A 14,693-nucleotide genomic window follows, 5' to 3' on the forward strand; every position below is an offset into this window, starting at 1 on the left:
TTAAACTATCTAGTAATTAAAACCACCCCTTTACCCCTCTTCTCTCCTGTAGGAAAAAAAAATTCTAAATAAAAAATGGACAAGACAAAAAAAAATACAAAAACAATGACCAAAAAATAAAGTTTTCAACTCAACTAAAAAGCTTCGTTTGCTTATTGTATCATTAATTGCACTTGTTCGGAGTATCTACTCTTCACTGCATGAAGTAGCGGTTAACAACGATAATGAGACACAGAAATGTATTTTTCATTAGACAATGGCAGGAGCACATTTAATTTGAGGCTCAGTGAGCATGTGCTGTTATGTCAGGTTGACAAAATGAAGTAATTACCTCCTGGGGGACTTTTTGGATTTGCTTCACATTCTCATTAGCTCCGATTCGTTCTGCTTGGTCTCGACTCTGCATGTTAGTTTTAAACGGTCACTAGGGGGACCCCTCTTTATGAGCCAGCCTCCGTGCCAACAGTCATGAGGCATTGCTGCCCTTGTTGTGGCAGACATGACTCTTTAGGTTAGTGGGACACTCTGCTTTCCCCTTCAGGCAAATATGACACCACACTTTGTGGTTCCGTGACAGCACTTCTAGATCAATGTACTCCCGAGTGCACCAGCCAGTCCTACGTCAATGTGTCAGAGTGTGTGTGTGTTTGGCCTAGTTTCCCACCCCAACAGCAAAATGTTAGGACACACTCAATCAGTGCGGCGGCGGCCTTCTCAGTGTGACAGGGCGTAGAGCTGCTCGGCGCTGCGCTCCAGTCGGTCCCGGTACTCCAGGTCGGAGTAGTTGCCTTCAGGGACCCCCTGGGTGCCGTAGAGGAGACCCCAGCAGCAGCAGGCGATCACTGCCGTGCTGTCGCTGTCGCCTGGACGGAGACACAACAGCATGAGCGATATGTAGCGTGACGAATCTGTCTCTTTGGGCATCTTAAAACTGGCTGGAATGCATATATTTTATAATGACCACAGATCTTATGCGTCTAATGTGGAGCGAGTGGCTCGAACTGCTGAACCACACATGATCGTCCCCCAACGGTGCCCGCGGTCGCCCTCCGCTTCGAAGCTTTTTAGAATCACGTATCAACTTTAGGCCCATTACAACACAGCTGGGAGAAACGGGAGGTCAAAAACCTGAAGATATTCATCAGGACGTCTGATGGGAAAGACATTCAATTTACATAAGTCAAATTTAAAGGCGCTTGGAGTCTTAATAAAGATTAAAAAAAACAAAAAAACTTTAATATTACTCAGCAGACACAAGGGCGTCAGCGGAGAGTCTTTATCAGGGCGCTGAACTGAAGTACTTGTGTTAATGTCAGCCATGTAAAATTAAAGGGCTCGTCTTTGGTTCTGTTGTTTGCAGTCAAACCTCAACAAAGAAGCACCTTTGTCCCCTCAGCGTGTCTCTATAAAGAACATTTTCACCTTCGGTTCATTTAAGCAAAGTCCAGGTCCTTTTACATCACGTTGTTGGTTATCACACCTTAGATAGAGCACGATTGAGGAAATTATCTCTTTCTTTCTTTTTTTTTTTTTAACCTTTTAATTCTTGTGGTCAAAATTCACTGACACACGGCTACGATAAATCTGCTGCTAAAAGGTGGGTTTTATTATTCTCTTTGTACGTGTAGTTCTGTCCAGTTCATTCCTTCCTTCATACTTTTACTGACATGATTGACTAAAGATGAGAGAGATGTGGGTAGAATATATTTTAAAATGAGATCAAATGTTTTGCAAAAATGGTAAAAAGAAATGTCAGTTATGTGGTCCACACAAAGGGTGACATGTCGTATCGTTCACGGTAATTCTGGGTTTCCAAACCCACTACTATTATAACAATTAGGTGCTGCTGCTCTTTTCACAGCTCTTAAGCCACTACAGCTTCACTATAAGCTTTATCTTATCAATATTTGGTGATTATTATTTTTTATGGCATTATTAAATTAATATTTTCACGATAATAGTCCAAAATGATGTGAAAATATATCATTTTTAGTCAAATAACTGCAGACTACCTTCCACCGCTATAACTGCACAGCCCTCCAGAAACCAAGGAAACCCTGTAATGGTATCATTTTAAATATGATGAAAAAAAAAAAAAAAAAGATTGTGATAATGGCCATTTTCTGATTGACGCATGAAAGTTATGCAGCGTAGCAGTATGATATACTTTATGTGCGTCTTTTATACAGAATCTGAATCTTGCTCTACTGAATTACTGTTGTTCATTTACAAACTAAATAACTCAAGATTATTTCTGTCCAGTTTTTACGAAATATTTAAAGGCAGACTTACATTTATGCTGCCATATAAAACTACAACACAAGATTTTGTGTTTAAAAAAAACGACAACAACATATTTGTTAGTATTTTGTCAAATCGTTAAGAATTTTGTTATCGCAGAAAAACCCTGAAATATTGTGATAATATTTCCGGGCCATATCGCCGACCCCGCACACATTTTCAGAGACACTATGACCCTCTGACCTCCATGGAAGCCGGCTCGGCTCATCAGCTCCTCCCAGTCTGGACCCGCGCCCAGCAAGGCGTCCAGCGCTATCATGGGAGCGTCGTGGCCGCTGCGTCCCGCCCAGCCCGACAGACTGAAGCTCTTGTAGGCCTCGTCTCTCTCGGCCGGGCCGTAGGACGAGGGCCAGATCGCAGGGCCCACCCCGTTGGAGATGCCCCTCACATCCAAGTACCTGCGGAGAAATGTAAAGAGGTGCTCCTGAGATCCCAATATCCTCCGATACGACAATTTTTATGTTGTTTTTCTCTTTTCTTCATAGATTATAATTACAGAGTTTTTAAGGTGAGTAATTAATTAGTCTATCCATCTTTAAAAAAAAAATGTCTATCAGAATCTGTAATCTAAGAATATAGAGGAGGTCCTTGCCGCTGAACTGAACCTGAGCAGTGACATTTTAGTCTGGTTTCACGTCATCATGTCATTCTGTTAACATTGAGACTGAAATAGGTTAAAAGAAGTTGCTGACGTTGTAAAACCTGCACTGGAATACGACGTGACAGCCGCTCATACCACAGCCACTTGTCAGAGAAGTAGCCCCAGTCCCTCTCCGTCTCCTCCACGGCGAAGCCTCGGCCCTGGACAAAGCTCTTTGCTATTGGACACGCCTCGTTGATCAGGCCTAGACCCCAAGTCGTGATTGGCCTGCGCTGGACGGCGTACGAGGTGAAAAGGGCTGACGCTACGGCTCCCAGGAAACCAGTGGGGTGAGGATGGGTCATCCTGCCCGTCTCCACAGCAACCGCCACCAGAGACAACAGCTGGTCAGGCCTTGGATACCTGGTGAGGACAGTATAGTCGGGTCTATATCGGCATTTATTATTGGAGAATTCATAGCTGATGTTTTCTCCATAAAGCTAATGAGGTCCATCACACAGCTGAGAGATATGGTGTCATTACTCTTGAGTTCAGTGCATTATTTGGATAGTAATTACTTATTTTCAAGCTATAATTGACTCCACTTAGTGTTGTCACTGGCTCACGGTTTAACCCTGGAACTGTTATTTATTTGTCAGTTTCTGCTCGGAGATCAAAGATTTTCACTGTCATTCATTTCAGATTACTGAGCAGCAGCTGGATCTGTGAATGTGAACATACTGTGCATACTTAGCAACGCTATTTCAGTTAAATGTTTCTGAGCCTCATCATCCTGTGTGAAGTTGATGCAGAGAAACGGCCTGTTTTTCTCTGAAGCTGAAAAAAAAAACAATTATTCCATCAAATCAATTCCAGATGAATCCATGTACAATCAAATATTATGTATTTAGAGCTGAGACAATCAGCCGAGATTAGTCGGTGGACAAAGAAATATTGCCATCTGTCAATACTTTTTTGACAACGATGTCAAACATTCTCTGTAAATAATTCCCTCCACGAAGATTTTCTGGTTTCTTCTGTTTTATATTGCTGCAAATGCAGTTTCTCAATGGAAAAACTCTCATGGAGATTTTTCACGTCTTTCTGACACTTTAAGAAAATAACCGGCATTATAAAAATAAGCATTCGTTGATGCCCCCAAAACATTTTCTTGTCAACAGACGAACATTGTAATGTCTTTACTTTCGGTGTTTCCAAATTGCGTCATGCAAATCTTTGAGCTCCAACAAACATGTTGAGTTCATTAAAAAAAACAAAAAAACAAACATCAAGACAATAAGTACTTTAAAAATCTAGCATTATTTACATCTATCCATGCTTACTCTTCCTTTCATTTCATTTGTACCCTGTCATTACTTCAGCAGCTCCATCTTGTTTATCACAGTGTTTATCACGCTTCATCTCTAATGACAAAAAAATAATCATCTCATAACAATCTTATGATTTATAATCTATAAACTACCAAACTTCCTCACGTCTCTGTTAACATTCATATCTTAAAAAAAAAAAAAAACAAAACAAAAAAAAAAAAAAAAAAACACCACACAGCAGCTACTTCACCTTGAATGTTCCTTATGAAACACAAACTTTGGCAGGGCTGGTTTTACACACTACGCACTGTTTAAGTGGCATTACTGCAAACCGCACTCAAACTGGAGTCCCTCGTAACTCTTTAGCAATTTTGAAACATTAATTAGGGCCCGAGCACCGAGTGGTGCGGAGGCCTATATTAATGCAAGGAATTTGACATCTCTTTACAACTCTTTTAATTCTCGTGTTAATTAGATGGGGCTTAGTTGTGTTAATGCATTTGTCTGACTATTAATGTTTTCCTGTGTTCATGTCTGGCTTGAAAAATGTATCGATCTTAGTGAGGCGACCTAATTAAACAAGGGAAACAGAGTCTGTTACTGCAACCTGTAGATCAGTGAAATAGTGTGGATCCATTGGTAGGACTGTGTATCACATAACCCACGTGCGTCCCTGTGTGACCTCGTGTGTGTGTGTGTGTGTGTGTGTGTGTGTGTGTGTGTGTGTGTGTGTGTGTATAAGAGATAAAACAGGGACCCACTCCCTGAAGAAAAAAAAAAATCCCCTCCACAGCGCTGCAAGAGGACAAAAATAGTACAGGGAACCTTTAACGTTGAAACTCTCAGGTAACTTAAGACTGGATGATTAGATCTGCTATAACTGTATGTGTGACTGTCTGTGGGCTGGATCTGGATCCCCGGCTACACCCGCACTAAAACCATTTTAAAACAAAACCCGTCCCCATCCGAACCTGCATTTCAGCACCAAATAAGATGCATTTGCCTTTTCAAGCATGCAGCATGTCACAAACAAAATCACAACTCTTAAAAACAAATGAAAACATGTCATAACACAACATTTAGAGACATGAACTAATGATTTAGTGCCAATATTTTCCACTTCAGTCCCTTTTTCAAACAATCTCAAAACTGCGGTCAGTGCACACAAAAACAGTCTTTAAAAATACGATTTTAGTGTGACTCAGTTCGTCATACAGAGATGCCCTGACCCTGCTCAGGAATTTAATACTTCAATTTTTTTTTTTATGATAACCAAACCCACCCACCCCACCCGTGTACGTATTCTCAGGACAAGTGTCTTACCTCAGGCCAATGCACATGGACCTCATGGCTGCTCCACAGCCGGTCCCCTCGGGGTTATAAGGCACTCTGAAGCCCCCTTCCTCTCCAGGCTTCAGTTGTGAAACGCCTAAAAGAGTAAATGAGAGTTACATCTCTGCCGCTGCCACCAGCAGATGTGATATGATTTTAAAATGACCCACCCAAGATGCTCGAAGGCCCTGGTTTCCTCCCGTCCATGTCCTTCATCCCTTCCACGTAACGGGCAGCCACCTCATGCAGGAGCTCCTCCCCTCCCTTCCCTGCCAGGAGGACAGCAACTTGTTCAAACTGCGGACTTTAGAGATGTAACTAATGTGTTAACAGGGCTGCTTGTTTGCCTCATCACAGTAAAGGTCAAATTGAATTTCTTCCGTTTTCCTTGCACTTGTGTAGAGCTGTAATAGAGCAGCAAATCACGGCAAGACTGGAAATTAAATTTAACCTTTAGTTGTGGCTCTTAAAGAGGAGGGTGTGACGTGTGACTTGATGAGGCCTCATCGGAACACCACTGACGATCAGATCAATCCAATCAACTCCTCGTTTCAAGCAAAATGAGCAAAGGAGAGACACAAACCGGAGAAAGCAAATGGGTTCATTTTGACCTCACCAGTTGCCAGTCCTTCAGCCGTGGCCAGATGCAGAACTGTGTCATCGCTCACCGGCCAATCAGGGAGCTCAGCCTTGATGTTCTTCAGACCACCGAGCTCCTGCAGCTCCTGCAAAGACCAGGATAGATATGTTTGGACACCATTATGAGTCAGTGCAGAGCTGGATCATGTCCTCACAACATTATAAATAAAAACTATGATCAACATAGACATTTACTCATAAATAATATAATAGTAAAATAGTAAAGCCAAATGTCTCATCTTTGTGGCGGACGCCTAAAAATAACATGCTTGACCCCTGGAGGCCCCCAGCCCCGCTTTATTTATCGTCTCTTTCCATGTTGGTCCAACACTGACCTGGTGAATAGCTGGTCCGGACTCATTGTACTCCCACAGCTGGTTCCTGTACCCCAGAGCATCGCCAACACCGCTCAGCAACATGGCTGCCTTATAGTGATCCAATGTGACAGATCTGGTGGGACATTATATTAAGTAAAATCCCAGTATCAGTAACGGCGTCATTGATTCGAAATCAATCAACACATATATGAACGAGTAAACCTGAAATTCGTCCGTGGCTTCATTCGAGAGTAATTTGAGTAAACTGTACTTGCAGCCTCACCGGCCCATTTGCAGCGTCTCGCTCCCTGAAATCCGGCTTCACGAGGCGGTCACGAGCACCAGTTGATACCGGGGCTGCAGACTGAGGCGCTGCGGAGACACCGCTCACAACTATTCGGTCGTCGCAAGCAGTAGATCAGTCAAAAAAAACCAAAAAAAAAGACCCGCAAACAGCAGCGTCCGTGCACCAAAAGCTATTGTCCGCTATACGTTTTCAAAGCAGAGGCAACCGGCTGGACTCCCCATGAAAATATGCGGGCTAAAAAAAGACGCAGCTTAGTTTAGACGCCTGTTCTCCGAGCTGGCAAGATGGGGACACAACTTAACACCTGGCAAATGTTTTCTATAACACCAGGATAATCACCGACCAGTACACAGACACCATAACAAACCTGCGCCGGACATATTATACAGTTTGTATACAGATAAAAGATGCTGGGATTTTAGTAACTGGCCCTTTTAATGTCGGTAAGATTTTTAATAAGGTCTTCTGAACAAACCCAGGAAATGGAGATGTAAATTGGAGGGCTAGACTAAATTGGAGATATAAATTGAAAAGTAAATTGTGTTATGTATTTTGTAAATATGTGGGTCTGTGCGGTTGGGTAAATTTACTTAAAAACAAACAATACAAGTTTAATTTTGTTAGTAAAAGTGTAGTTTTCAGATTTTTTTTTTTTTTTTTTTTTTTTTTTTTAAATTAGCTATTAGATAATCAGCCAGCAGGAACTGACTGGGGTTTGAGAAAACTTCAATTCCATTAATGTTTGTTGCTAAAATAGTGAATTATTAAACCACAAATTTGAATTAAACAATATGTGCTCTGAGTTGGTTTAGGTCAGTTTCATATAAATTACAGTAACCTTATTCACGAGGGAAGTTGTTACCCAGTGCAATGGATTATTTATGTATTTAATAGTTTTTGATAAAAAAAAAAATTGAAAAAAAAATGGAGGCATATGGCACAGAGGAAATATCAGGCTGATATTAGGATCAGATCAGTCTTGGTTGTGTTTTTTTTTTCATAGGATTTATTGACAAAAATACAAACAGATCTAAAATGCTTTTCCCTTTCAGTGTAGTTCTAATGCCAGATTCATATAAAAAGAACACAAATAAAAAGCCCACAGATCGAGAACTAGACTAGAACCAGACTAGAACCTAGAACTAGACTACATCTAGAACTAGAACTAGACTAGTACTGAAACCAGGTTAGACGTTATGACACCACAGTGGGATGGAATGTGAGTCATTTAGTTCACATCAACACACATAGACTCAAAATCACAGTACCCGGAGCTTTTCCTATAACTGAACAATTTCTCAGATTTACACATTTCCGCAGACGCCAGGTAGATTTAGAACAAGTCTGTAATTTGTAGATTTACAGAACAGTTCTCTGGATATAAGGTGAGCTGGTGTAATCCTATAAATAGCATCATATTTTAATAGTCTAGCCTAAACTTTACCGTGATGTTGCTGGTATCGCCTTATTTACTGTCATATAGTTAGATTAAGAAAACAAGTTTAAAACTATGGTTAATATCTTTTGTGTTTTGTTAAAAGCAATCAAATTGACTGTTATCAAGTTAACTGCAGTCTGTTTTGTTGGAGTTCAACATGTTTGGTAACTCCATAGTTTTAGTAGTAAATTTGAAGGTATCCTGGATTGTAAACTGAGGCCTGCTGTTCTAACTGTGGGAATTAAAACTCTGTACTATTGTTAGCCTACATTTGGCAGTGCTAGCAAAAAACTGGCACCTGGAGTTTTTTATATTTTTTTTTAATTTTTTAATTTTTTTTAATTTTTTTGTTACTATAACTCCGTGACAAAAAAAATAAATACCATTTTCCCTGAAAGGTGAGAAGGAGAGTTTGTATTTGTTTGTTTCAACAATAAAATCACATTTTATTGTGTATATAATTATAGTTTCACTTTCAATACATGATGTTTTTTGTTTTTTTCCAGTGACATTAGGTCCAAAATGTTGGTTGTTCACTGTTTAAGATTTGTTTTAACCTGCTGGTCCGGATTTACAGCGAATACTTTGGTTAACCTGTTTGGGCCTTATCACTAGAAAGGATGGAAACTGTTTTTGAAACTCATATTTTATCTGTGAACAAGATATTTGAGGTGAATCCAGAACAACAGTCAGACAGTATTAGTCTATCACTAATATTGATAACTTTATTTATGAATGGATTAAATTAGAATGTCAATTAATCCAATGCATATGATGCTAAATATGCTAAATGTAAACTCTTAGGGTTTCAAGAGTATATAAGAATCAAGGATCCGGGTCGTTGTAATATTACTATTATTAATGTTACTGTTGATTTCTTTGAACTTTTTAGTCAAAATGGAAGAAAGAGGAGATGGACAGCAAAATGGAAGAAATCGTAAGTACTTGTTTTGTCATTCTTTGATGTATAGTCTTTCCAAAAGCCATTTAAGGGAGATTGATTCACAGTTTTATTCAGTGAATGGTGATGGTAAAATAATTGACTGATCTTACAGGCCCGCATTTTCACCTGGATTTTTTTCCCCATGGGAATTGGCCACCAGCCGATCAACGTAACGTTCTGCTGATTGCCTGGATGGAGTTTCTCAGGTATCAGGAAATAGAGGAGCTCATCGTCATCGTGATTGTGGACGAGGTGCAGGAACCTGTGGACGAGGTGCAGGAACCTGTGGACGAGGTGCAGGAACCCATGGCCAGGGTGCAGGAACAAATGGATGTGGTGCAGAAACCCGTGGATGTGGTGCAGGAAGCTGTGAGCCAAATTGACAACAACGAAAACCATCACAATGACAACATCGAAAACGCGGACAATCTCAATGACAACAATGACAATGATGACATTGAGAATCCCGATGCTGGTAATACAGACAACAATGTTGAAAATGCAGAAGAAGCTGGTGTTAATGCAGGAGTTGAGGAAGAAGAGGAGAACCGCTGGCCCCAAGAATCTAGATCAAAAGAGGAGGATGATGTTAAAGATCTGGCCAGCAAACAATGCCGATGGTGGGATGAGTTTTCAGAAAGCAGCAGTGATTCCTCCTCTAACAGTGACGCCAACATTACTGACTATATTCATATCGACAGGAAGATAAAACTAAACAACCCGGCAGGTGCTGTAGATGAGGTTGTGGAAGAAGATCCTTTGCCTGGCCCGTCCAGGATAAGATCAAGAAAGCATGATGAAGAATATGAGAGAAGCAGCAAAAAATCAAGACAGTGTTATGAGTTTGCCCACAACCTACACAATGTTACAGTCCGAACTGGCTTTAATCTTCCTCACAACAGTTGTAATATTGATCAGGCTAAGGATGCAGGTGCTGAGAAAGAGACTGAAGAGAACATCAGTCAGCAGGTGGAAGAGGAGGAGGAACCACATCCACTAAGATCTGGAGAAGCTGATCAGGACAAGAAGAGAGGAGGCAAAAAACGCAGGAAACATTTCAGATGAGACACCAGCAATAAAAATGACAACTACAGTTACCAGAACTGGTCACTGGATTTATACATTTGGATTATGGAGAGATTTTGATGTCAATGAGCCTTAAAGGCACAGACACGTAACAGCCTGTTCTTAGGCGAGTGAGAACTTTAGAGATGTAAAACAATATTGAGATGGCATTCACTGATCCCTCTTTGAAGAGGCCCTCCTGACATTTCTTCCTTTTCAGGAGGAGCTTTTCTTTGTTCTCACTGAGGGTCCAGGCATCCATTTGTTTTAATTAAGTTCTTTTTTTATTTTATCCAATATTTTATATTCTGTCTGGAATGTAATGTGAACGTTATTTAAAAAAAAGCAAAGAACTGTAAAGAATGAATGAATATAAATAATCAGAAATCAAACTGCGTTAGCATTTGAAACAAGAGTACAATATTTTTCTAAACTTTACGTATGAAATGAAAAAGTGGACGCATTATTAAAAAGAATGTGACAAAAGTATATGATAGTTTGACAGTGAAATAGGTTAGTCAAATGAAACTGTAGGATTAAATAGATTTTTGTAAAAAAAAAAAAAAAAAAAAAAAAAAAAAAGTACTTCAATACTGAAAACAAAGAGTTGAGTGAACTGGGACATAAAAAAAACCCCACTGCTTCATCGAATTAAAACTAGTTTCTCCACCATCATTCAATGATTGACTCACTGTAACGTCAGTAAAGATGAAGGGATTATTCACTCAATGAGTCCAGGGGTCAATAGTCCTTGTCCCTGTGCCAGCCATCACACAGAATAGATCAGAGGCAAAAATATAAAAGTAGGGTGCAGAAGGAATTTGACCTAGTTATTGGGTGTGTTAATACTGCTTAACAGAGGACGTCACGTGTGACAGATTAAACCCACTCAGGTGCCTCATTTGTGTGGAATAGTTTATTGTATTTGGCTGACAGGAAACTTGAAGAATAACCTCTAAAATAGGACACTTTAAAGTATTATGTTGAAGACATTCATGAAATGTAGCTGTATTTATTCCAGAATCTCTGATTTGTGCAGATTGTACCCAGAAACACACCGTCTGCTTTATAATCTCCGGAGATTCAGATGTGATCTTTGCAAGTTTGACACCAAAACTTAAAAAGTAACTATTGCATCTGGACTGCGATTCATGCAGCAGGACGGTGGTGGTGTCGTCATAGTGACCACATAGAAGAAGTGTCAGCAAGAATCCGTCCGGCTGACATGTCTGTGAGCCAAACACGACCGTTTTGCATTTTGTATGAATATCAGTGCTGTAACCTAAAGGTGTAACGTGAGAGGGGAAGAAAGAATTCTCTTCCAGGGTTCGATTACGCTTTACGTCATATTAAAATCAAGTTTTTGCTCTTAAATCCAGCTTTAGATGCAGCTTGTTCTATGACCTGCTCATCAGTCTAATGCTGCTCTGAAGCTCTTCCTACCACAGGGTGGCACGGTTTCACTGCAACAAGCAAACAGCGGCTCTGAAACGGCCTTGATGATTGACGCTGGCAGCTGGTGGGTCCTGATGCCAGACAGTGATTCCCCATTGCTGATCCACACGGTCAGTCTTCACTACCAGACGATTCTCATCAAAGGGGAAGTGCAGCTTGAGAGGAGGTGAGTTGTCAGGAGGAAGACGCCCTGCAGGCTATTTGTCACATGAATTGTCAGAGGCCATGATGAACTACGGCAACGAGCCACAGTGATGAAATAAGAGCAAATGGTCCAAGGCCAGATATGCTTGGTTGGGCTGTGGTGCTGCCTACAGTTTCAGACGTTGTCACTATATCACCATTGTTGTAGTTGAGGGACCCTGCTGTTTATTACGCTTTGACTCTTGAGTGCTCTGGAGAAGATAGGAAACATATGACTGCACCAGTAATGTCAAAAAGGTCTCACACCAGGGCTACTGTCTCTCGGTCTACGTTATTAGGTTTGCCTGGCTCAGCCAGACTGTCGCTCACAGCCTCCGTTTTCTTTACTATGATCTCAGTCTGGAAATTCTGTGCACATTCACATTCACTCATCCACTTAAAAGTCAAGGGTTTTTTCTGAATTTAATTACAGCGGTGGCATATAGAAGTGGATGCAGCTTCTGGGTCTGAAAAGTGAGGCCAATGCCTTAAACTGCAATAACAGCGAGGGCCACTATGGTTTGGCTCCAAAAAGTCTGTGCCTCCATAGACTCCCAATCAACATCTCCCATGAAATAGTAACGGTCAATTTTTCCAGAAGTCATTTTGTTGTCATTTATTCTTATTAGTTTTCTGGCAGTCCATCTGAAAATCTCACGGTAAAAGAGAACGAGTTTTAGAGCTGCTGGAAGGCAACCTGGCAACTACCTAGTAAAGATTGCTATTTTCAATCTATATACTAAGATTGATTTTTCTCATGTAACTCTCCTCTAAGAGTAACTATTTATTTTCCAAAATATTACTGTCATTTATTAAAAGCACAGGTTAAGATCTAGCTGTGTTTGAAAGTGACAGTGCTGTGATGGATTTTTTTTTTGCACAGACAGAAACACAGTTTACGCTCACACCTTGACAAAACACCATTACTCTGAAAGTTGCATGAATTATGAATGTATGCATTTCTTTTTTCCTGAAAGTGCTTCAGAGACAGCTGGGAACAGGATAATGAAGAAGCCTATTATGCTGTTGCACTGCAGCCAAACCAAATAGCATCAAAGATATCCCCCACTTGCCACTGCTAATTATCGAGCCAGAGACATTTCTCCTCATGTGATTATAATGTTTCTTAAATTGCCCCCTTTGGCATGGTAGAGCTCCAGCGAGCAGCACTGCCTCTCTGCTGGGGTGGTTAGTTAAGCTCTGTTTGGCGACAGGCAGAAGGTACAGTCAGTTTGACTAAGCCTGACAAACTCGCTCCCAGGTTGCCTCTTAGGGATGAGGGATGGAGTGGAATAGCACCAGGTGGGTGTTAGGGTGAGGTGTTGGCAGACGCGACTGCGTGAAGAGAGGATGGAGCTTTGCAAATTCAACTCCCCTCCTCCTTCTGGATAAGAACCCTTCAGAAACATCATCAAATTATCAATTACTGATATCACCATGCCTGTCTCCTCAGTATGTGGTTTACTCCTCACAGACGCTCAATGGATCAGTAAATGTAGCATTTTTATATTAACTAGATGTAAAACAATTAACTGATTGATTGTTTTGTTGATGGGCAGGAAAATGATTGCCAACTTTATTGGTGCTAAAGTAAAAAAAAAAAATTAAAAAAAAAAAAAAATGCTGTCATTTTTTGCTTTCTGTTTTTTTTTTTTTTTTTAAATATTAATGTAATATTAAAAAAATGAAATAATTACAGCCCTACTTTACTTCAAAACATCAATAAGCAGAAGGAAAAATGTCCCGGATTGATGATGGAGACATGAAGAATTAACTGTATTTCAAATTTCTCCCATGTCTCTCTGTCATCCATAGAGCTGAAAGTTGCTCAGTTTGGCCTGTTTTGGAGCGGCTACTGATTGAATTTGTGGACGTTTTTCTGTCTGAAATTTGAAAAAAATACTCCTCCACTCCTCCCCTTACTATTATGAGGTTATAGAAAAAGAAGGGAAAGAGGAGATAGCTCTCCATTTCTCCCTGATGTTCTGCCCTTCCTCTAACATCACACCTCTTGTCAACCTGATCCTGTCAGATATTGCCTTAATGTTGACTGCCGGGTCCCATGACAGTTAAAGAGAGGGTTGACTTGTCACTGGAGGAGCTAACAAGTCTTGATCAGAGCATTCGTCGGCTCGACCCCGCTCTAAAAACAAAACAAACACAAAAAAAACCTCACGTCGTCCTCCCCTGACACCCCCATACATCCACACCCTCACTCTCACCCCACCCGCAGCGGGCCATGATACCCGAGTGCTATTACAGGTTCCAGTGTTGCCTAGCAACTGGCTGGCGGATTACAACTGGGGCTGTACATAGTGGAGATTTAACACAGTTTATGGGGGTGTCATCGTGTTTCTTTGTGCATGTGTGTTCATGCATTTGTGGTTGTGTGTGTTGGGGGCAAAGGGAACTGGTGTCTGAGTGGCTGACTAATGCAGTATCTGTATGTGTTTGTTTGAGTGGATACATGAGTCCATAACGACTGAAGTGACTGTTTGTGGATGTGTTGCGAGTCCCCGGTTTTCCCTGCGGTGTCCAGGCAATATACTGGACTTAAACTTCCTCACAGTTCGGATCAGAACAAACTCATTCAACAGCTGTCTGTCTTGTAAATCTTAGGATTTATTCAGCTCCTCTGCCTCTAGGAGAGCACCTGAGCTAATCTCTGCCAGCGGCCAAGTGAGACTACTTTCCAAAATGTCTGAACTGTTGCTTTAAATGTAGTTTCTCGTTCCCGCGAGCCTTTATCTTGCACCTACTCAGCCAACAACTTTTGTTTTCAGATCTGACTATTTTTTCTTC

At 40.9% G+C, this 14,693-nt stretch overlaps 1 protein-coding gene across 2 annotated transcripts; it reads right to left on the reverse strand.

Moving 5' to 3' along the window:
• Positions 1 to 2: 2 nt before the first annotated feature.
• On the reverse strand, positions 3 to 7,184 carry adprh (ADP-ribosylarginine hydrolase). 2 transcript variants are annotated; one of them, XM_069155635.1, is made up of 8 exons: positions 6,723 to 6,791; positions 6,519 to 6,633; positions 6,161 to 6,269; positions 5,715 to 5,813; positions 5,536 to 5,641; positions 3,038 to 3,304; positions 2,485 to 2,699; positions 3 to 863 (listed from the first exon to the last, which is right to left on the reverse strand). In XM_069155635.1, exons 1-8 carry the CDS (start codon positions 6,743 to 6,745, stop codon positions 715 to 717), a joined length of 1,083 nt encoding a protein of 360 aa, XP_069011736.1. In that variant the 5' UTR covers positions 6,746 to 6,791; the 3' UTR covers positions 3 to 714. The 2 variants fall into 2 exon arrangements, with proteins under 2 accessions (XP_069011736.1, XP_069011737.1); XM_069155636.1 differs by having other exon boundaries at positions 4 to 863; positions 6,784 to 7,184.
• Positions 7,185 to 14,693: the final 7,509 nt, after the last annotated feature.

The sequence above is a fragment of the Embiotoca jacksoni genome, unplaced genomic scaffold, assembly GCF_022577435.1.
Source record: "Embiotoca jacksoni isolate LCO1_2020_lvr unplaced genomic scaffold, fEmbJac1.0.p SCAF_20, whole genome shotgun sequence".
Classification (NCBI taxonomy): Eukaryota; Metazoa; Chordata; class Actinopteri; family Embiotocidae; genus Embiotoca; species Embiotoca jacksoni.

Excerpts from the sequence above, each read along its gene's own strand:
- adprh (XM_069155635.1), bottom strand. The coding sequence starts at position 6,745 with ATGAAGCCACGGACGAATTTCAG. Across the intron at positions 6,634-6,722 it reads AAGCCACGGACGAATTTCAG|ATCTGTCACATTGGATCACT; the intron begins GTTTACTCGTTC and ends ATGTCCCACCAG. Across the intron at positions 6,270-6,518 it reads CCGGACCAGCTATTCACCAG|GAGCTGCAGGAGCTCGGTGG; the intron begins GTCAGTGTTGGA and ends TGGTCTTTGCAG.